Source organism: Hypanus sabinus, chromosome 8, assembly GCF_030144855.1.
Source record: "Hypanus sabinus isolate sHypSab1 chromosome 8, sHypSab1.hap1, whole genome shotgun sequence".
Classification (NCBI taxonomy): Eukaryota; Metazoa; Chordata; class Chondrichthyes; order Myliobatiformes; family Dasyatidae; genus Hypanus; species Hypanus sabinus.
In genome coordinates, this window is record NC_082713.1 from 85,032,478 (window position 1) to 85,055,115 (window position 22,638).

The 22,638-nt window shown below is 42.7% G+C and overlaps 1 protein-coding gene across 10 annotated transcripts in view; it reads left to right on the forward strand.

Moving 5' to 3' along the window:
* Positions 1–4,290, forward strand: part of hdx (highly divergent homeobox) — a 153,722-nt gene extending 149,432 nt beyond the window's left edge. For 9 of the 10 annotated variants that reach the window (XM_059977461.1, XM_059977452.1, XM_059977454.1 and 6 more), the window contains one exon: positions 332–4,035. In XM_059977461.1, coding sequence (XP_059833444.1) covers positions 332–1,717 — 1,386 coding nt within the window. In that variant the 3' untranslated portion in view covers positions 1,718–4,035. The other variant, XM_059977462.1, reaches the window with a different exon arrangement.
* Positions 4,291–22,638: the final 18,348 nt, after the last annotated feature.

Below are 22,638 nucleotides of genomic sequence, written 5' to 3' on the forward strand. Positions count from 1 at the left end.
AAAATGATACCACACAGTCCTTTGAACCTGCTCCACGATTTAGTAAGAACGTGGCTTAATAAGATAAGAACCCAGGATATACAGGAAAGATACTAGTGTGGTGACCCACTTCCCAGTGCACTCGAACTGGCTCACAAAGCGGCACGCGCCAGCATTGAGGCAGGTCCCAAAGAGGACGCCAGGCCTGCTTCACCAGCAAGGGGAAAAGCCCGCGCGCGGGACGGGACTGTGAATACGCGCCCCCTACAGCATTCCCACCCAGGGAGGGCGGGATCAGGAAGGCTTTAAAGCGAGGCCGCGAAGTTTGAATAAACCTCTTCTGCAACTGCAGTTCCAGGACCTCCCCGTAGGCCCCGGTGAGAGGACCCTACTCTGTGATGTCACCACCGGCCAACCATGCCCCGTCGTTCCGGCAGCCTGGCAGCGGCGCGTTTTCGACTCCATTCACAACTTAGCACACCCCTCCATCAGGACAACCGTCCGGATGGTAGCCAACAGGTTCATTTGGCACGGACTCTGCAAGCAGGTCAGTGAATGTGCCAAAACATGCATGCACTGCCAAACAACCAAGGTGCAGCGGCACACCAAAGCCCTGCTGCAGCAGTTCCACCCCACCCGCCGGTGTTTCGACCACATTCATGTAGATATTGTGGGCCCCCTGCCACTGTCGCAAGGCGCGCGGCACCTCCTGACTGTCGTGGACCGGTTCACAAGATGGCCAGAGGCGGTCCCGCTCACCAACACCACCTCCGAATCTTGCGCCCGAGCACTGATTGCCACCTGGGTATCTCACTTTGGTGTACCGGCCCACATTACCTCCAACAGAGGCGCCCAGTTCACCTCCAGCCTGTGGTCAGCTATGGCCAGCCTTTTGGGGACACAGCTGCACCACACAACTGCCTATCACCCACAGTCGAACGGACTAGTGGAGCGTTTCCACCGTCACCTGAAGTCGGCTCTCATGGCCCGCCTCAAAGGGCCTAACTGGGTAGACGAGCTTCCCTGGGTCCTGCTCGGAATCCGCATGGCGCCCAAGGAGGATCTGCACACCTTGTCAGCCGAGTTGTTGTACTGCGCGCCCCTTGTCGTCCCAGGAGAGTTCATACCAGCCCCAAGGGGGCAAGAGGAAGAACTCGCAGTAGTCCTGGGCAGACTACACGAGAGGCTCGGTAACCTGTCTCCCATACCCACTTCACAGCATGGGCAGAACCTGACCTGCGTACCCAAAGACCTGCAAAACTGTAAGTTCGTTTTTGTACGACGGGGCGGACATCGGGCACCGCTACAGCGGCCCAATGAGGGGCTGTTTATGGAGATCAGAAACAACGGGTCCATATTCGTGCTGGACATTGGGGGGAAAGAGGAGGTTTTCACAGTGGACCGACTCAAACCGGCCCATGTGGACGTGGTGCAGTCGGTGAAGATTCAAGCACCACGGCGCAGAGGCAGACCTCCCAAACAGAGTCCAACCCAGACTGTGGACATTGGGAGGTGCATCGCCGGTTCTGGGGGTGGGAGGGGGTTATGTGGCGACTCACTTCCCAGCGCACTCGAACCAGCTCACAAAGCGGCGCGCGCCGGCATTGAGGCAGGTCCCAAAGAGGGCGCCAAGCCTGCTTCACCAGCAAGGGGAAAAGCCCGCGTGCAGGACGGGACTGTGAATACGCATCCCCTACAGCATTCCCGCCCGGGGAGGGCGGGATCAGGAAGGCTTTAAAGTGAGGCTGCGAAGTTTGAATAAACCTCTTCTGCAACTGCAGCTCACCGACTCCGTGTCGTTATTGCAGCGCTGCATGTAGCACACCGCTACACTAGCATAGATAGAAGATTGGCTGTCTGGCAGGAGAAAAAAGAGTGGGAATAAAGGGGGCCTTTTCTGGTTGGCTGCTGATGACTAGCGATATTTTGCTTAAGCGATATTGGGACCGATTCATCTCACATTATATGTCATTGATTTTGATGACAAAATTGATTACTTTATGGCTAAGTTTGTGGACTATATGAAGCTAGATGGAGGTGCAGGTAGTGTTAAGGAAGCAGCGAGTTAGCAGAAATACTTACAAATTGAGAGAATAGGTAAAGAAATGGCAGATGGAATACAGTGTAGGGAAGTATGTATATGGTCATGCACTTTGTGAGAAGGAATAAAGGCATAGACTATTTTCTAATCGAGGTGAAAATTCAAAAATCAGAGGTGCAAAGGGACTTGGGAGTCCTTGTGCAGGATTCCCTAAAGGTTAATTTGCAGATTGAGTCAGTGCTGAAGAAGGCAAATGCAATGTTAACATTCATTTCAAAAGGACAACTCTCTGCAACTTAAATCAATCCTGTGCAGCCACGACCCCCCCTCCCCATACCAGTCAGTGATGTAGCCAGTTAGAATGCTCTTCACGGTATATCTGTAAGAACTTTGCATGTGTTTGGAGACGTACCAATTCTTCCAAACTCCCAATAAAACATAGCTGGTGTCACTGCATCGATATGTGGGTCCAGCTTAGATACACAGAGATATTGACACTTGGGAATTTGAAATTGCATACTCTCTCCACTCTGATCTCTCTGAGGACTGGTGTGTGTTCCCTCATCTTACCCTTTCTGATGTCCATGATAATTTCAGAAGGTAATAAATAACATCTATACAGAGAGACTTGGTTTAGCTTTGTTGTGGAAACAGTTACATTTCAACTTCTTTCAATTGTCTCTAATCAGCTCTCCCTCCAGTGGTTACACCTTATGTAGATTATGATATCTTATCAGTCTTGGCTTTTGCAGGCACCACAATTTTATTGAAGGAAATGAGTGCAGTTATCTGCAAAGGCAGCCAGTACTTTTCTCCCCTCTGGTAAATTTCAAAAACTAATTACATTTTAAGGTATCATTGACCTGGAATTAACATCCAGAGTTTTTGGCAATATATTTGTTTGGCATATTTGTATTGTTGTAGTTCCTGGGAAACATAACTGACTTATTCAGTCCAAGATACAAGATCGTCCTTCAAAAGTAGCATTTACATTACACCTGCAAGGAACTTTGTCACAGAAAAGTAACATCCATCATCAAGGACACCCACCATCCGGGCCATACTCTTTTTTTTTTGCTGCTGCCATCAGGAAGGAGGTTGGGACCCACACCACCAGGTTCAGGAAGAAATATTACCCCACAACCAGCAGGCTCCTGAACTAGCGTGGATAACTTCACTCACCTTAACACCACTGAACTGATTCCACAATTTATGAACTCACTTTCAAGTACTATTGAACTCCTGTTCTCAATAGTATTTATTTTTGTATTTGCACAATTTGTTGTCTTTCGCACATTGGTTGTTTGTATGACCTTGTGTGTAGGTTTTCATTGGTTCTGTTGTTTTTTTTTATTTGCCATGAATGCCCACAAGGAAACGAATCTCAGATTACTGTATGGTGACATATATGTGGTCTGGTAATAAATGTACTTTGGACTCACATCTATCTTGCATCTTAGCCCAGCCATGCTTCCAGTCCCAATGTAGCATGTCCACAACTTACAAACCCTAACTTGTACATCTTTGGAATATGGGAAGAAGCTGGACCACTTAGAGCAAACCAATCTCCTAAATTCTTTGTCCCCAAGGCTGGTGAAAGGCAGATAGTTAGATGCATCTAAGATGGAGATGAGACTAGCATAGACCAGCCACGATCATATTGAATGGTGGGACAGGCTCAAGGGGCATTGTACTTCGACAAAAGTTATGCAATACTGGTTCATCATGGTTAAAGAGGAAATTGATTAGCTAATCACATAATCACAGTCTAAATGCATTTAAACTCTATTTCTTGTGGTTTCATTTGGGTATTTGAATACATGCATATTACCCCCTTGATAAAATTAAAATAGTTTTGCTTTTTCTACCAAAGAACTGAAAGGAGGATTTGAGAACATACACATTTAGTACTGAAGATTTTGTTTAGTGATTGTTAGCAGTTTCCTCACCAGATTCTTGAATTAGTCGGTTTTTAATAACTCCCAACATTGCTATTTATTCAACAAAAATTTCCTCCCTACAGATGCTGCTGACAAATTTGCCTCCAGACACTGAACGTAACTTGGATTCACCTGGCAACCGGGAACAAAGCTAATTAGGTTTCCTCTGTATCAGAGGATCTTACTGAATATGAAAGCTTTTTGAAAGTGGTAAAGACTTGTTTAAAATTATTTGTATTATTGTTAAATATTTTACATCTTTAAAAATAAAACTGCCTATACTACAGCTTGATGACAAGATGAAACAACTGCAGAATAAAATAGAATTTGTTTGCTAGCGTTGTTGCTTTTTTGTGACATTTGAAGTGGCAGTGGGAAATGGTTAAAGGTGAAATCTGTTAGTATTGCCAGTATATCGCGAAGCACAAGAAACCTCACTGGAAATTTTTAGTGACTTCCTGGTGATCTGAATGTGCTTTTACTTTCATTCTGCATTACAGTTTACAAATCGCATATTGTCAGCTCCAGTCAATGATCTTCTACACACAGTTCCAGTTGACTAACATTTGGGAAAGTTACAACATTAACAATACTTAAAGCATTTTATTAGTTGTCAAGCACTTTAAGATGTTTTGTAGTTGTGGCAGCTGTTTTAATGAATGCAAGTTATTACATTTTAAGTAAGCTGGTGTTTCAAGTGTAGGTTGTTTGAGGACTGGTTTGTGTTGGAGATGAATAGAAGGAAGGACTGACGCTGCTCTCTCCTTGCACCCAAAAGACCACATATTCTCTAAAGGAAATGAATGCAGCAGAGTAATACTTGTGTCATTAGATGGCACTAGTATGTAAAAGTTATACTCATAGTGTTATACAACACTAAAACAGGCCCTTGGACCTAACTCGTTCATATGGACCAAGTTGCCAACTAAGCTAGTCCCATTTGGCTCATGTCTGTCTAAATCTATCCTATTCATATAACTTTCTAAATGCCTTTTTAAATGTCATAATTATAACCCAGTAATATTCTTGTAAATTTTCTTGCACCCTCTCTAGTTTAATGGCATCTGTCAGATAGCAGGACAACTAGCACTGAACGAAATACTCCTAATGTGGCTTGCCAGAGTCTGTACAGCTGTAACAAGATGTCCCAAGTGATGTATTCACTATTCTGGTCTATGAAGACAAACATTCAAATCCTTCTTTCACCAAACTGGAACCTGTGTCACCAGTTTCAAGGACCCTGCACCCCTGGGTCTGAAACCCCCATATAGTATTTTGTGGAATTATTAACCTATTTGTTTCAATAAATAAAGCAACACTTGTCAATAATATCATTGACTGACCACACAAAGTTGATCTTGCAGTTGCTTAGGTGCTTGAAACATTCACTGGTTAGTAATAATCATTCAGTCTATTTACATGAATAATGGTGAGGAAAAAATAGTACCTTGTCTTCTGTCCACCATTCTCATAAATACCAATTAGAGACATTCAAGAATGAGTCTGTACCAACTATCAAGCACCCATCTACACTAATTTTGCACCAACTCAATTATTATTCTCTCCTTTAATAGGTTTCCCAAACAATTAATCCATGTGGGATCACCACATTCTGATGGTTTCTGGATGAATTTTCTGTTGTTTTGTTTTACAGCTTTTCAATCTTTCAATATATGTAAAGGATCAAAAATAGTGACCTGCTACAAAAAGCAATTCTGCAATGAACACCTTAAGTTGAACTAACAGTGACCTTCATAACACAATATGTTAGAAAACTACAGCCCCCAGTAAGCATGGCAGGAGATTGGGTACCATACACTGCATTATGTAAAGTGCCAGAGCCTGACAAGACAGCAGAATGATTTTCTTTACACAAAGAAGTAGCTAAAATAGTCTTGAAGATATAGTTACATGGGATGTGCTTTGGTATCCAGAGAATATGTTCTTGTTTGATGTAGTTTTTCGCTCTTGCTTGCTTCCTTAATTTTCTTAATTGCTTTTCCTTTCTCTTTTTCCACAGTTCCCCTCTCACTATTTATTTCTCCTGCATTTTATTTGACTTATTTACCTTCTTTCCTTTCAGTTGGTTAATGAGGCAGCTCGTTGGATGTGATGTTCAGGAAGTTCTAGATGTTAAGTTTCTGAATTAGAATTCACCCTGTATTTATCTTATTGTTCTTGTTTGAAAGTTAATGGTGCTTTGTACAATTACAGAAGTACCAATCTGCAGAGTGTTCAAATATGCATAGTAAATTACAGGATACTGGAGAAAGCATTGTTGTGCCTGAAATCTAGGCTTTTAGACAAGTTTTATTACTCCTGAATCTACCATTCCTCCCCAAATAGCATTCATTTTAAAATAGCATCTTTTGCAAAAATTGCCTTCATTGACTTTTTCCTTGTACAAAGCAACTGGATTCTGCTTTAGAAGTCTTCAGATTTTCAGCTGTCATACACCGAAATTCATGAACAGTCATGAAGAGCTTTGCCAACCTTTGTTAATCCATTAGTTCACTTTTACTTTTGCATACACAGCTGAGAATAAAACATGTTTGATTTATTGCAACTTCCTGGAAATGAACAAACTGGCAAAGTTTCGGTCCAAGACCTTTCTTCAGGTATAGAATAGAACATAGAATAGTACAGCACATTGCAGGCCCTTTGGCCCACAATGTTGTGCCGACCCTCAAGCCCTGCAGCCCATATAACACGCCACCTTAAATTCCTCCATATACCTGTCTAGTAGTCTCTTAAACTTCACTAGTGTATCTGCCTCCACCACTGACGCAGGCAGTGCATTCCATAAACCAACCACTCTCTGAGTGAAAAACCTTCCTCTAATATCCCCCTTGAACTTCCCTCCCCTTACCTTAAAGCCATGTCCTCTTGCACTGAGCAGTGGTGCCCTGGGGAAGAGGCTCTGGCTGTCCACTCTGTCTATTCCTCTTAATATTTTGTACATCTCTATCATGTCTCCTCTCATCCTCCTCCTCTCCAAAGAGTAAAGCCCTAGCTCCCTTAATCTCTGATCATAATCCATACTCTCTAAACCAGGCAGCATCCTGGTAAATCTTCTCTGTACCCTTTCCAATGCTTCCACATCCTTCCTTTAGTGAGGCGACCAGAACTGGACACAGTTCTCCGGAAGTGTGACCTAACTAGAGTTTTATAGAGCTGCATCATTACATCACATCTCTTAAACTCTATCTCTTGACTTATGAAAGCTAACACCCCATAAGCTTTCTTAACTACCCTATCTACCTGTGAGGCAACTTTCAGGGGTCTGTAGACATGTACCCCCCCAGATCCCTCTGCTCCTCCACACTACCAAGTAGCCTGCCATTTATGTTGTACTCTGCCTTGGATTTTGTCCTTCCAAAGTGTACCACCTCACACTTCTCCAGGTTGAACTCCATCTGCCACTCTTCAGCCCACTTCTGCATCCTATCAATGTCTCTCTGCAATCTTCGACAATCCTCTACACTATCTACAACACCACCAACCTTTGTGTCGTCTGCAAACTTGCCGACCCACCCTTCTACCCCCACATTCAGGTCGTTAATAAAAATCACAAAAAGTAGAGGTCCCAGAACAGATCCTTGTGGGACACCACTAGCCACAACCCTCCAATCTGAACGTACTCCCTCCAACACAAACATCTGCCTTCTGCAGGCAAGTCAATTCTGAATCCACCTGGCCAAACTTCCCTGGATCTCATGCCTTCCGACTTTCTGAATAAACCTACCGTGTGGAACCTTGTCAAATGCCTTACTAAAATCCATGTAGATCACATCCATTGCACTACCTGCATCTATATGCCTGGTCACCTCCTCAAAGAACTCTTATCAGGCTTGTGAGGCACGATCTGCCCTTCACAAAGCCATGCTGTGACTGTCCTTGATCAGACCTTGATTTTCTAAATGCCCATAGATCCTATCTCTAAGAATCTTTTCCAACAGCTTTCCCACCACAGATGTAAGGCTCACTGGTCTATAATTATCTGGACTAGCCCTACTACCTTTTTTGAACAAGGGGACAACATTCGCCTCCCTCCAATCCTCCGGTACCATTCCCGTGGACAACGAGGACATAAAGATTTGAGCCAGAGGCTCAGCAATCTCTTCCCTCGCCTCGTGGAGCAGCCTGGGGAATATTCCATCAGGCCCCGGGGACTTATCCATCCTAATGTATTTTAACAACTCTCAACACCTCCTCTCCCTTAATATCAACATGCTCCAGAACATCAACCTCACTCATATTGTCCTCACCATCATCAAGTTCCCTCTCATAGGTGAATACCGAAGAGAAGTGTTCATTGAGGACCTCGCTCACTTCCACAGACTCCAGCCACATCTTCCCACTTTTATCTCTAATTGGTCCTACATTCACTCCTGTCATCCTTTTGTTCTTCACATAATTGAAGAATGCCTTGGGGTTTTCCTTTACCCTACTTGCTAAGGCCTTCTCATGCCCCCTTCTTGCTCTTCTCAGCCCCTTCTTAAGCTCCTTTCTTGCTACCCTATATTCCTCAATAGACCCATCTGATCCTTGCTTCCTAAAGCTCATGTATGCTGCCTTCTTCCACCTGACTAGATTTTCCACTTGTCACCCATGGTTCTTTCACCCTACCATTCTTTATCTTCCTCACCGGGACAAATTTATCCCTAACATCTTGCAAACAATCCTTAAACATCAACCACATGTCCATAGTACATTTCCCTGCAAAAACATCATCCCAATTCACATCCGCAAGTTCTACCCTTATAGCCTCATGATTTGCCCTTCCCCAATTAAAATTTTTCCTGTCCTATCTGATTCTATCCTTTTCCATGATAATGCTAAAGGTCAGGGAGTGGTGATCACTGTCACCCAGGTGCTCACCCACTGACAGATCTGTGACCTGACCCAGTTCGTTACCTAATACTAGATCTAGTATGGCATTCCCTCTAGTCGGCCTGTCAACATACTGTGACATGAATCCATCCTGGACACACTTAACAAACTCTGCCCCATCAAAACCCTTGGAATTAATCAGGTGCCATTCAATATTAGGGAAGTTAAAGTCACCCATTATAACAACCCTGTTATTTTTGCACCTTTACAAAATCTGCCTCCCAATCTGCTCCTTGGTATCTCTGTTGCTACCAGGGGGCCTGTAGAATACCCCCAGTAGAGTAACTGCTCCCTTCCTGTTCCTGACTTCCACCCATACTGACTCAAAAGAGGATTCTGCTATGTTACCCACCCTTTCTGCAGCTGTAGTAGTATCCCTAACCAGTAATGCCACCCCTCCTCCCCTTTCCCCCCCTCTCTATCCCTTTTAAAGCAGTGAAATCCAGGAATATTGAGAATGCATTCCTGCCCTGGTGCCAGCCAAGTCTCTGTTATGGCCACTGCATCATAATTCCATGTATGTATCCAAGCTCTCAGTTCATCACCTTTGTTCCTGATGCTTCTTGCATTGAAGTACACACACTTTAGCCCTTCTACCTTACTACCTTTACACCCTTTATTCTGCTTCTCTTTCCTCATAGTCTCTCTATATGTTAGATCTGGCTTTACTCCATGCACTACTTTCATTGCTCTATCGCTCCAGGTCCCATCTGGGAAGATGGCAGAATAAAAAGGTGGGGAAGAAGGATAGCTAAAAGGTGATAGATGAAGCCAGGTGGGTCGGAAAGGTAAAGAGATCTGATAGGAGAGGAGAGTGGACTATATAGGTGGGTAGAGAAGGGGTAAGAGATGAGAGTGAGAAATAGAAGGGGAGAAGAAGGAAATTTGTTTTACCAACAGAAGAAACCAAATTCATGTCATCAGGTTGGAGGCTAACCAGACAAAATGTAAGGTGTTGCCCCTCCTCCCTGAGGGTGGCCTCGTAGTAGCAGAAGAGGAGGCCTTGGACTGACACATCGGAGGGAGCTTAGATGTTCAACAAAGCGGTTCCCCCAATTTACAATGGGCCTCACAATGTCAAGGAGGCTGCATCGGGAGCACCAGCCTCGATACACGACCCCAGCAGATTCACAGGTGATGTGTTGCCTCACCTGGAAGGACTTTTTGGCACCCTGAATGGAGGCGAGGAAAGAGGTGAATGGGCAGGTATGGCACTTTGGCCACTTGCAGGGGTAAGTACAAGGAGGGAGATTAGTGGGGATGGACAAATAGACAAGGAAATCATGGAGTGAATGATCCCTGTGGAGAAACGGAGGGGAGGTAAAGATGTTTTTGGTGGTACAAACCCTTTGGAGATGGTGGAAGTTGCAGAGAATGATGTGGAGGCTCACGAGGCAGTAGGTAAGCAGAAGAGAAACTATTACTGTTAAGGCGACTGGAAGATTTGATGAGCACAGATGTCGTGGAAATGGAGATGTGGATGAGTTCTGAGCAGCATCAATGGTAGAGGAAGGAAATCCTCATTCTCTGAAGATGGAGGATATCTCTAATGTTCTGGAAAGGAAAGTCTCATCTTGACAGATGCGGAAGAGACAAACTAAAAAAAAAGGAGACATGATGATAAGAACTATAGTCAAGGCAGTTGTAGGTTTATAAAAGATATTTGTAGACAGTTTTTCTCCAGAGATTAAGACTGAAAGATCAAGAAAGGAGAGGGAGGTGTCAGAAATGGATCAAGAGAATTTAAGGGCAGGGTGGAAATTGATGGAATTCACAAGCTCAACATGGGTGCATGAACAGCGCCAATGCAGTTGTCAATGGAGAAAGAATTGTGGAGTATCACCAGGGAAGATTTGAAACATAGACTGTTTTACATAGCCAACATAGCTAGGGCCCATTGCTGCCTTTAGTGTGGAGAAAGTGGGAGGAGCCAAAAAAATTGTTGATGACCATGAATGAGAAAATCTGTCAGTGCTGGAAATCCTAGCAACACACACACAATGCTGGAGGAACTCAGTAGGCCAGGCAGCATCTATGGGAAAGAGTAGACATTTGATATTTTGGGCTGAAACCCTTCATCAAGACAGGAGAGAAAAGATAGGTGGAGGGAGGGAAGAAAGAAGTACAAAGTTACAGATGATGGGAGATGAAGTAGAGAGCTAGGAAGTTGAATGAAGAAAGAGATAAACAGCTGGAGAAGAGGGAATCTGATGGAAGAGGACAGAAGGCCATGGAAGAAAGGGAAGGGGGAGGAGCCCCAGGGTGAGGTGGTGTGCAAGTAAGGAGATAATGAGGGGGAAATGGGAATAGAGAATGGTGAAGTGGGGGCAATTGCTAGAAGTTCAAGAAATCGATGTTAGGGGCTACCCAAACAGAATATAAAGTATTGATACTCCAACCTGAGTGTGACCTCATTGCAGTAGTAGAGAAGGTCATAGACTGACATGTCAAAATGGGAATGGGAAGTTGAATTAAAATGGGTGGCCACGAGGAGGTCCTGCTTTTCCGGGTAGGTGCCTGGTGAAGCGGTATCCCAATCTACATTGGGTCTCACTGATTATACAGGAATTGTTGAGGGTGAGTTGGGAGATGGTGGAGGGGACCTGGTTGCTGCTTTTCTTGAGGAAGAAGAGAGCTTTATGGCCTTGATGGAGGATAGAGTGTTAAAGACTGGACATCATGGTGAAAATTAGGCAGTCAGGACCCAGGGAATTGAAAATTAGTGAGTAGTTCGAGTGGATGAGAAGTGTCACAGATGTAGGTGGGAAGGAGATAGAATGTAGTCAGGGTATGAGGACACAAATACAGTGGGGCAGGAACAGTCAGCAAATGAGCATACCTGGACAGTCATGTTTGTGATTCTGGGTTGGAGGTAGAAGCAAGCAGTGTGGGGTAAAAACCATAGATTGGTGGCAGTGGATGGGAGCTCTCCAAATCTGATGAGGTCAGTGATGGTGCTGGAGTCAGTTTTCTGATGGTCTAGAATAGGGTCCTTTTCAAAGTATAGGTAATAGGAAGAGTCTTAGGGTTGCTGCTTGGCCTCAGCAAGGTAGAGGTCAGTCTGCTGTACTGTATCGGCACCCCTTCTGTGGGTTTAATGGTAAGGTTGCGATTGGTACGGAGAGAGTGGAGGGCAGTGCATTCAGAGGGGAAAGGTTCAACAATGACTGAGGAGTGCTAAGGTTGAGCCAGGTGGTATCTCATTGGCAATTAGAGATGAAAAGATCCAGGCAGACAGAGAACCAGAGTGGAATGTCCAAAAAAGAGGAGGAGGGAATGTTTGATCTATTACGCAATTTCTGTCTGAATCTTGCTATTCTTTAGGTTGTTGGCCTGATATTCCAAGTTGTCATAATATCAGTTAGTTTTACCTTGCTGCAACTTGATGTGCACACTTTGCTTTTGATAGACTACAATATAGAATAATAGAAAATTTACAAGACAGGAGACTATTCAACCCATGTCTGTGCTGTCAAAGTGACCCATCTTAATCTTTCTTCCCCCTACATACACTGATCCTATTCCATTATCACTCCTTGTCCTCCTCAACTTTAATTCCCAAGCTTCCTACTCTTCCCAAACTCCTATTCCCTTGGCATAGTAACTATTAAGATAAGGAATTGAACATTGTCTGAGTATCAGGTGGAAGTGTTATTTTGTGGATTATGTCCATTCCTCATGGAATCTCTTCTGTCTGTGAATGAACAAATTATTACAACCTCTGCTTTCAACATTTACTTCACTCCATTCTCCTTGCTCTTAATTCTGCTGTGCATGTGCACTCTTGTAATTATTGTCATTTCTTCCTCTGGTGCTTTTCCCCCGAAAATATCTTTATATTACCAGCACTCAATCAGATATCTCAGGAGAATTCTTCAGTACTTCTTTGTGCATTTCTACTGAACAGGATCCATTCTCACCTGAATTCTCACTTGTCCAGCAGTCAGTGAACTACCTGCCATTTCCTCACAAGAGAGACAAGTTATCCTTGTTGCGAAAGCAAGACCAAATGAAGGTGCTTGTCCACACATTTAAACAAAATTATTGAAGTAGCTTGTTTCCCTATGTTTAGCAATAAACTCCATTCCTGTTCATGTGAAGCAGATTTTCAATGACATGGGTACAGAAAGAATAAAAAAGGGCTTAAAAACAACCAATGGCTGCATGATTCCACATGTGCTCCTGTTGTCACCAACTTTAAAAAAAAAACAGATTGGTAGGTTAATTGGCCACTGTAAGTTGCTCCTAGTGTTGTATCTGAGGATATCTGATGGTAATGTAGGGACACTAAGTGGTGTCTAGTAGAAATTAACATACTGGATGCTCCTTGTCAACACAGACAGAATAGGACAAGGAGCCTTTTCCAGGCAGAATGCCTCTATAAATAAGACATTGAGATCCTGAGACAAGTCAAGTAGAATATGGAAGGTTCAAAACAGCACAGGCAAATAAAACCAAGTAATTCTAATGATTTTTTTATAATGGACATAATGATCAGGAGGATGACTAAAGAAAGAGCAAGGTTTGTTAGGGTATAAGTAAAAAAATGTGTGGAGATGGAGAACACATCAGTTTGGTTTGCCATCATCTTCACAAGAGGAAAATTTTCAGTAATGTTGTTGAGGAAGACAAATGTTAAAAATTGCATAATCAGAAAGGAAGTATCAAATGCTCTGAAAGTAATTGAAATATCTCAGGTTCTCTAAAACAAAGCAAAGGAGAAAGCAGACTATGAATATCAACTTAATTGTTTAGCTTGATTACATTTTTCCAAGAAATGACAAGCTGTGTCATTGAGAGCAGTGTAGTTGATGTAACTTACAAGGCAAGCCACCCAGTTGGATCACAAGTGTAAAAGCAATGGGATCGGGAGAGAGTGTCAAACTGGATAATTTTCCTGCTCTCAAAATGAGGATGACACATGGGCCATTATTGGGTCAATGCATGGCCCATTTTGTGTTACCCAGAGATGGCTGTTGTGGGATGTTTTTGCAACTATTGTTTTGGTGGGACTTCACTATTGTTGTTTACAGATTAAGAGTATAAAAACCCAACAGCAATGAAGGAATATTGTTATTTATCCCAACTTAGGACAAGATGTAACTTGAAGGTACCTGCAAGACAATAGTGTTTTTGTTCTATAGTTTAATTTAAACTATAAAGTTCAAACTATTAAATTTCAGGTTTCTCTGGTCAGTTCTGCAGGTTCTGCAACTTTTCTGTAGTTTCACCCATGTGCTTACATAGTTTGCTGAATAAATGTTTTTCGTTAGCGTAGAAACTGAATTTATCTTTTTATTATAAGTTGAATTTAAGCAAAGAGATCAAATAGCCAAAGCAATCCTCTGATCCAATCTTATTGTGATATTGAATACATACAGATCTGTACAAAGATAATTATGGTATGGTTACAGCACAGGAGGCAATTTGGCCCATCATGTCGATACTGGTTCCATACTAGAACAGCTGGCTTGTTCCACCCTCTTACACTCTAAATTTAGATCAGTAATATAGTTTTAAAAAAGCAATGTCCTAACACTACTATTCACTTCTCTCCAGTCCAAGAAACCACCATTCATCAGAATCTATTAGGTGGAAGAAATAAAGGGATGAAGTAGAAGGAATTTTATAGGAGTGGACAACTTGTAATCTGTCCCCTCCCCCATTTTCTTATTCTGACTTCTACCCCCCCCCCCCCCCCACACACTTCTTTTCCAGTCCTGCTGGAGGACTTTTCCTGTTTATTCCCCTCCATAGATGTTGCCTGCCATGCAGAGTTCCTGCAGCATTTTATGTGTGTTTCTCAAGATTTCGTGCATCCACAGACTCCCTTGTGTTTATATATGATCTCAAAAGGCTTCTGCAAGTCCATGTGCATCACATCTACTTCATTTCCCTCAACAGATCTCCTCTCAGCCTTCTGTCCAGTACTTTATCAAAGAAAAACATTCTATCAGATTGGTAGATTTGCCCTTAACAAGTTCATCCTTGTATGCACTTTCTTCCAGATGTCCCTGGCCAATGTTTGTAAAAGATTTCCCTCCACTGAAGTTAAATGGGCCATCATGTGGTAGCAAAGATTACCTTTGCACTCTTTTTGAATAAGATAGTAATTTATGTTATTCTCCAGTCCTCTGGCACAACTCTATAGAGCACTGGGAGATTGTGGTGAACTGTCCATATAATTTTCTCCTATCCTTCCTTCAAGGCCTAAGAATGCACCCCACTTTGTTCTGGTGGTTCAGCCTCCTTTTTTAATATCTCCATGCTCTCAATTTGTCATGTATCCAGTGTGTCAACTTCCTCTTTCATTATTACTTTGGTAGCACCATTTACCCTAGTGAAGACGTAAGTAAAGTACTCTTTATTTTTCCTTAAAGCTGCCCTTGTTAGAAATTTGCAAATTCCCTTTTTTTTTGCTGAGATGAAAGAAAATTCACAATCCATTAAATAATCATATTTAACAAAAGTTTAATCCATGGAGAGGTAAAGTAATTCTGACTATTATGCTTAACAAAATGAACTGTACAGGAATAAAAAGATGATGTAACCTGCCTGCTTCATTTACATAAGAACAATGCAAGAGATATTCAAGCAAGGCAGCATCGGTAGAGAGAGAGTGCATTGATGGCAGTTCTTCAAAATGGGAAAAATGAGATAGTGGAAGATTGAGGTGGTGAATCTGGTAAATGAAATATCCTACTTAAAAGCCCTCACCTACTTAATTAGGTTTCACTAGGGCCTTGCCCATCCCTATGATAATATAACATCTTTAAGCTGTCAACTACTTCTGTCATTCCTTTGCCTCTGAGGTGTCAAGAGTGCTCTGAACATTGTACTTTAATTGTCCTTGGCCATAGGTCTAGACAACTGTAAATGGTGGCCGATTGCTTTAAGAAGAAGGGATTAATTACAGGCTATTAGTTTCAGCTCAATGATGATGAACAGATTATTAGAGTCAGTTTTGAGGGACAGTTTAATCTTCATGGTTTGTTAAGGAAAGATTATGATGAACTAACAATTGAATGTTTTCAGGAGAAAATCAGCAGAATTGATGAGGACTTTAAGCCTGATCTAGTCTACATGGATTTTAGCAAAGGCTTGAAAAGGTCCCATTTAACAATCTGGTTAACAAGAAAGTAGAGACATCTAGGATAAAAGGAAGAGTGGCAAATTAAATCCAAAATTTGATTGTTGAGGAGCTAATGACTGCTAGTTGGTTTTGTGACTCAAAGGTTTTTACTAGTGGGTTTCTATAGGCTTCTGTACTTCCTCTTTTTCTAGTGTTTATGAGTAACTGATATTTAAGTAGAGGAAACATGATAGAGAAGTTTGCAGATCACAAAAATAAATTATGGTTGATGGGGAGGGGGAAAGCCTTCAAGTTCAGTTGGATGTAGATGGTCTAGGAGAAGTGGAAGGTGGGGTCCAGCAAATAGAATTTAATCCAGGAAAGTGTGAGATAATTGACTTGGAAGGTGCAACATGGCAACAGAGTAATTAAAATTACATTCAGAAGAATCTTGGAGTCTACATTCAAAATGCAGAAAGGAAGCAAGTAGACAAAGTAGTTACAAAGGTACAGTGGCATGCAAAAGTTTGGGCACCCCAGTCAAAATTTCTGTTACTGTGAATAGTTTAAGCGAGTAAAAGATGAACTGATCTCCAAAAGTCATAAAGATAAAGATGAAACATTCTTTTAAGCAAGATTAGTGTATTATTTATGTTTTGTACTATTTTATAGTGGGGAAAAAAAAGAAAGGAGCACCATGCAAAAGTTTAGGCACTCCAAGAGATTTGAGCTCTGTTACGAACCCCGTAACTGGGTTACTTACCAGCAAAGATAGAGGCGTCCGTTGGAGTCTGATGATACTATTTTTAACAATATTTATTAGTAAAAATACACAAAAATAATATCAATGCGAATATACAGATAATATACATCGTCAATACTAAACCTAAAAGTGCGGGTACAATAATAATCAATAAGAAATAAGCTCTATCGTTGTCTAGGGGATAATGAATTGTCCGATGGAAGTATAAAGTTCGCTTCAGTTCACACAGGCTGCCGTCGTTTGTTTGTCACTGTGTTGCAATTGTTGGAGAGAGAGAGAGAGAGAGAGAGAGAGAGGAGAATGGGAACAGTTACCGTTAAGTGTTTTGCCAACCTTCCTTTATGATTTTGATCCGTCGGTGTCTCGTTGTTGTGGCCGTTCAAGTGTGACCTCTCCTTTAGCTAAACAGTTCTTCCGTGATGAGCCCGCCACCCAGGCCAGGGAGGACACACGAGCTCTCATCGGCTTCGCTATAAAACGCTGTCACTGGATTTCTAGCGTTTCTCCTGGTGTGTCTAAAGGGGTGTTCCCCAGACCTGTCTTTTATCCTCACTCACAGGGTCTCAGATGTCAATCAGGTTGGGATGATGCAATCCCTCAACCAGACCACTCTGGTTGTCCCCGAGGGGTTTCAATGAATAGTACAGTACTCAATACACAATTCCTTCTCCAAGAGACAATGGCAGTAATCAGTGGTTCCGTTCCGCTTTTGTTAGGAGACATTCCAAACCTTGTGTATTCCATGGTATCTATAACAACTGCCTATACTGTTATCCTGTGTCTCTCCCATTACTGACATGCTGTGTATCTCTCTCATTTCCTGGGTCTCAGACCCGAAATAATAGCGATCCTGTGATTCTCAAAAAGGAGGGGGCGACTTTGCACCCTTCGGCCCCTCAGAGTTGCTCCACATTTGTAACACCCCCATCCTTCTAAGGATTTTTACCACAGGTAAAAATTAACTAATGCAAAGTCTTACAGAATTTCAGAATCTAACACAATACAAAAGAGTTTTTTTCATTACAGAGTAATATAGTTATACATTCAATTCAGCATCTAGACAGTTAGCGATTACATTGTCACTTCCTTTAATATCTTAATATCTTGTACCTTAATAAATTCCTGTAGCATCAGACTCCAATTTAATAACCACCCATTTTTTTCCTTGTCTTCAGCAAAACAAAACTAAAGAGTTGTGATCTTAGTTTACATGTATATTATAAAAATTCATGCAAATACTAATCTTTATTTTACTTTCAAACTTAACAGTCAATCTTCCATGGTGTTGTCTTTATTATTTACATGCTTTGTCGAAATCCCTTAAAACTGGATCCTGTTATTTAAAGTGGCATCCCGTCAACCCTCGCCCCTTTTCCAGTTAACTCTCACATGGTTAGCTTGCTTACTAGTGTGAAATAGGCTTTTGCCTGCTCCTTTCATAGGAGTTATTTTATCAACAATGTTTTCCAAACTTAGCCCATTTTCTGAACTTCCACACAATTCTTTATTTTTAAGCAAGTTGTTAGTTTTATCTTCTGGACCCTTCATTCTATTAGTTTTCAGTTTAATATCTGCAAGCGATTCCTCTTTGTCCAAACAACATTGCAAATTCTGCCTCTTCACAGCACACTCTTGAATAACAATAGCATGTGGGGCACCTTTACATTCCAAATCAAACAGTAATTGATTCGCAGACACAGTGTTAACAAACCATTGTCCCTTCAGCCTGGTTACTGTTTCTGACACCAATCCAGACTTTAAATTTTCTTCACTCAATTTAGGAACTACAGTTTTCCCTTTCCCTTCAATAATAATATCCACATCACCACCTTTTATCTCCTCACTAACTTTTAACACACCTTCAAACACAAACAACTGGGAATTCTCACTTCCCACTAGTACCATGGTTAACCCTTTCTTCTCTGAACCAAGTCCATCTGACCCACAAGGACTGCATTCCTTTTTAACTGAATCAGATACTTAAGACTTTTCCTGAGTTTCATTACTAGGTTCAGTACCACGTGCATCCACATCTTGAACACACTCAAACGGGACCTCTGCCTCTTCCAGGCTTTCAATACCCGTCCCCTTTCCAAATTCTAAGTTCCCCTGATCCTCCCAGTTACTCTCTGGGCAACTCCCTTCCGGAGTAAACTCAACCCTGCGGGCTGAAACAACCTCATCTGCCAACCCAGCAGACTCCTTCAAGGTAATGGCATCCTTTTCATCTAGGACTGCCCTCATTTCATTATCGAGAACACCTTTAAAATTTTCAACTTCTTCAAACAGTTCTGTCAAGCCAGACAGATCATCCATGTCCAACCCTGGACCTTCTAACAGCCATATCTGTTTCTCATTTTTACTCCGTGCCTCTATAAATTTCCTCCTGGCTAAGGGTAGGTCTACCTCCTCTCCTTTACTCTCTTTCACCTCCCTACTCTCCGTTTTACCACCCTGTAACCCCTCTTGGTACAGGGTCGGTAAAAACGTCTCAGTCAAATTGATACTGGCCTGAATTAAACTGGTCTCTTTCTCAGCTGCCTTTCTCGACATGCTGTGAGTGGTTGCTCATGCAGGATAGATCTTGGAACCTAGGGGCGGGTCCTCAACACTTACAGGCTGGCTCGTCAGCTTCCTTGCTGAACACACGTCACCACCTGCTAAATCATTACCAAGAAGGACGTCCACGCCTTCTCCCGGTAATTCTGACCGTACCCCTATTTCAACTGGTCCAGATACCAGATCACAATTTATAATGATCCTATGCAAAGGCACAGCTTCTGTCCCTTTTTCTATGCCTCTCAAAGCTACCTCTCCTGTCTCAGGACCAAAATCTAGTACCTTACCGAGAATCAATGACTGCTCAGCTCCAGTGTCTCTCCAGATCCGCACTGGAACTGGTGTGTCTCCCTCTTTCACAGACACGGTGTCTTCTGAAATAAACTTCTCATGCCCCTCTCGTATTCTATCTACCTGGGGCTTTCTCGTTGATTAACTGATCAACACAATACACTCTGTAGGGACTGCTGCTTTCCCTTTTCCTGTTTCCTTCCTCGGAGCAAAGCACTTAGATGCAATATGACCCACCTTTCCACAAGTAAAGCAGGTCAAGCCAGGACCCCTCCTGCCAGCCTGCCTTTCCTCCTCATTTTTACCACTAGCTCCCGGCTGAATCTCTGCCTCAGCCGGCAGGCTTTCTCTACCGTTCCCACGGTCTTTCTGGTAACTCTTATTCGAGGAAAACTTTGTCTTGTGGATTAGGGCATATTCATCTGCGAACCTGGCAAATTCGGATATGGACTTATTCGGCTTCTCGTTCAAATACATCGGATATCATCCGAAACACAACCTTTAAATTCCTCAATCAGAATTAACTCCCTTAAACGCCAAAAATCTTCTTCCACCATTTCTGCTGCACACCAACGATCCAAGAGCACACCCTTCTCATAGGCAAACTCTGCATATGTCTGAGTCCACACTTTCTTTAAATTTCTGAACTTTTGTCTATAGCCTCAGGGTCCAATTCATAGGCCTGAAGAATGGCCTCTTTTACTTCCTCATAATTCTCATACTCCTCCTCCTCCACAGACAACGCCACTTATGTTCGTTGTGCCTTCCCTTTTAACACACTTTGTAACAACGCCACCCACTGATCTCTGGGCCACTTCTGACTCAGTGCCACCTTTTCAAAATGCAAGAAATAACTATCAACATCCATCTCCTCGAACAGAGATACTAACCTAAACTCCCTACTAACGTTAAACCGCTCCTCCCGGTCTGGCCCTTGAGCTCTTCGCTCTTTCCTTAACGTCTGCATGTCCAGCTCATGCTGCCTCTGTTTCTTCTTCTCCTCATACTCCCTCTGCTTTTCAGCTTTCTTTTTCCTTTTCAGCTCTTTCCTTCTCCTTTTCAGCTGCTTCCAGCTGTCTTAACCTAATTTCATGCTCCCTTTTCACCTCTAACTCCTTTAGCTGGAGCTCATGCTCCCTCTGCTTTTCAGCTCTTTCCTTCTCCTTTTCAGCTGCTTCCAGCTGATTTAACTTAATTTCATGCTCCAACCTTAATTTTTCCAACTCTAACTGAAACTTCCCACTAGCTGGTACCTTTTCAGGGATCTGTTCCACTACCTCAGCTGAAAACACATTCTTCTCAATATAGTGCTGAGTTACGACCCTCCGCATCTCCCGCTTTTTCATTGACAACCTCACCTCTGCGAGATTTAGTCCTTTCGCAATATTTATCAAGTCCGACTTTGTGGCAGCCTCTAGTGCCTCCAGAGTCGGGTTTTTTATAAATTCATCAACATCCATCTTTGCCGGTTTCCCGTCTGGTTACCCGCGCAACCAGATCCAAGTTTGGACTTAAAAGCCCGATTTACTGGCCCTCCAATTTGGTATCAAATCTCGAGACGAGGCCCGAAGTTGTTACGAAACCCGTAACGGGGTCACTTACCAGCAAAGATAGAGGCGTCCGTTTGAGTCTGATGATACTATTTTTAACAATATTTATTAGTAAAAATACACAAAAATATCAATGCTAATATACTGATAATATACGTCGTCAATACTAAACCTAGAGGTGCGGGTATAATGATAATCAATAAGAAATAAGCTCTATCGTTGTCTAGGGGATAATGAATTGTCCGATGGAAGTATAAAGTTCGCTTCAGTTCACACAGGCTGCCGTCGTTTGTTTGTCACTGTGTTGCAATTGTTGGAGAGAGAGAGAGAGAGAGAGAGAGAGATAGAAGAATGGGAACAGTTACCGCTAAGTGTTTTGCCAACCTTCCTTTATGATTTTGATCCGTCGGTGTCTCGTTGTTGTGGCCGTTCAAGTGTGACCTCTCCTTTAGCTAAACAGTTCTTCCGTGATGAGCCCGCCACCCAGGCCAGGGAGGACACACACGAGCTCTCACCGGCTTCACTATAAAACGCTGTCACTGGATTTCTAGCGTTTCTCCTGGTGTGTCTAAAGGGTTGTTCCCCAGACCCGTCTTTTATCCTCACTCTCGGGGTCTCAGATGTCAGTCAGGTTGGGATGATGCAATCCCTCAACCAGACCACTCTGGTTGTCCCCGAGGGGTTTCAATGAATAGTACAGTACTCAATACACAATTCCTTCTCCAAGAGACAATGGCAGTAATCAGTGGTTCCGTTCCGCTTTTGTTAGGAGACATTCCAAACCTTGTGTATTCCGTGGTATCTATAACAACTGCCTATACTGTTATCCTGTGTCTCTCCCATTACTGACATGCTGTGTATCTCTCTCATTTCCTGGGTCTCAGACCCGAAATAATAGCGATCCTGCGATTCTCAAAAAGGAGGGGGCAACTTTGCACCCTTCGGCCCCTCAGAGTTGCTCTACATTCGTAACAGCTCTCAGATAACTTTTACCAAGGTCTCGGACCTTAATAAGCTTGTTATGCCTATGGCTTGTTCACAGTCATCATTAGTAAAAGCCAGCTGATGCAAATTTCAAAGCTTTATAAATATCCTGACTCCTCAAACATTGTCCCAACAATCAACAGCCATGGGCTCCTCTAAGCAGCTGCCTGCTGCCTCACATTCTGAAAATTAAAATAAATGATACCCACAAAGCAGGAGAAGGCTATAGGAAGATAGCAAAGAGCTTTCAGGTAGTCATTTCCTCAGTTCATAATGTAATTAAGAAATGGCAGTTAACAGGAATGATGGAGGTCAAGCTGAGGTCTGGAAAACCAAGAAAACTTTCTGAGAGAACTGCTCCTAGGATTTCTAGAAAGGCAAATCAAAACCCCCATTTGACTGCAAAAGACCTTCAGGGAGATTTAGCAGACTCTGGAATGGTGGTGCACTGTTCTACTGTGCAGCGACACCTGCACAAGTATGACCTTAAACATAGAAACATAGAAAACCTACAGCACAATACAGGCCCTTCGGCCCACAAAGTTGTGCCGAACATTTCCCTACCT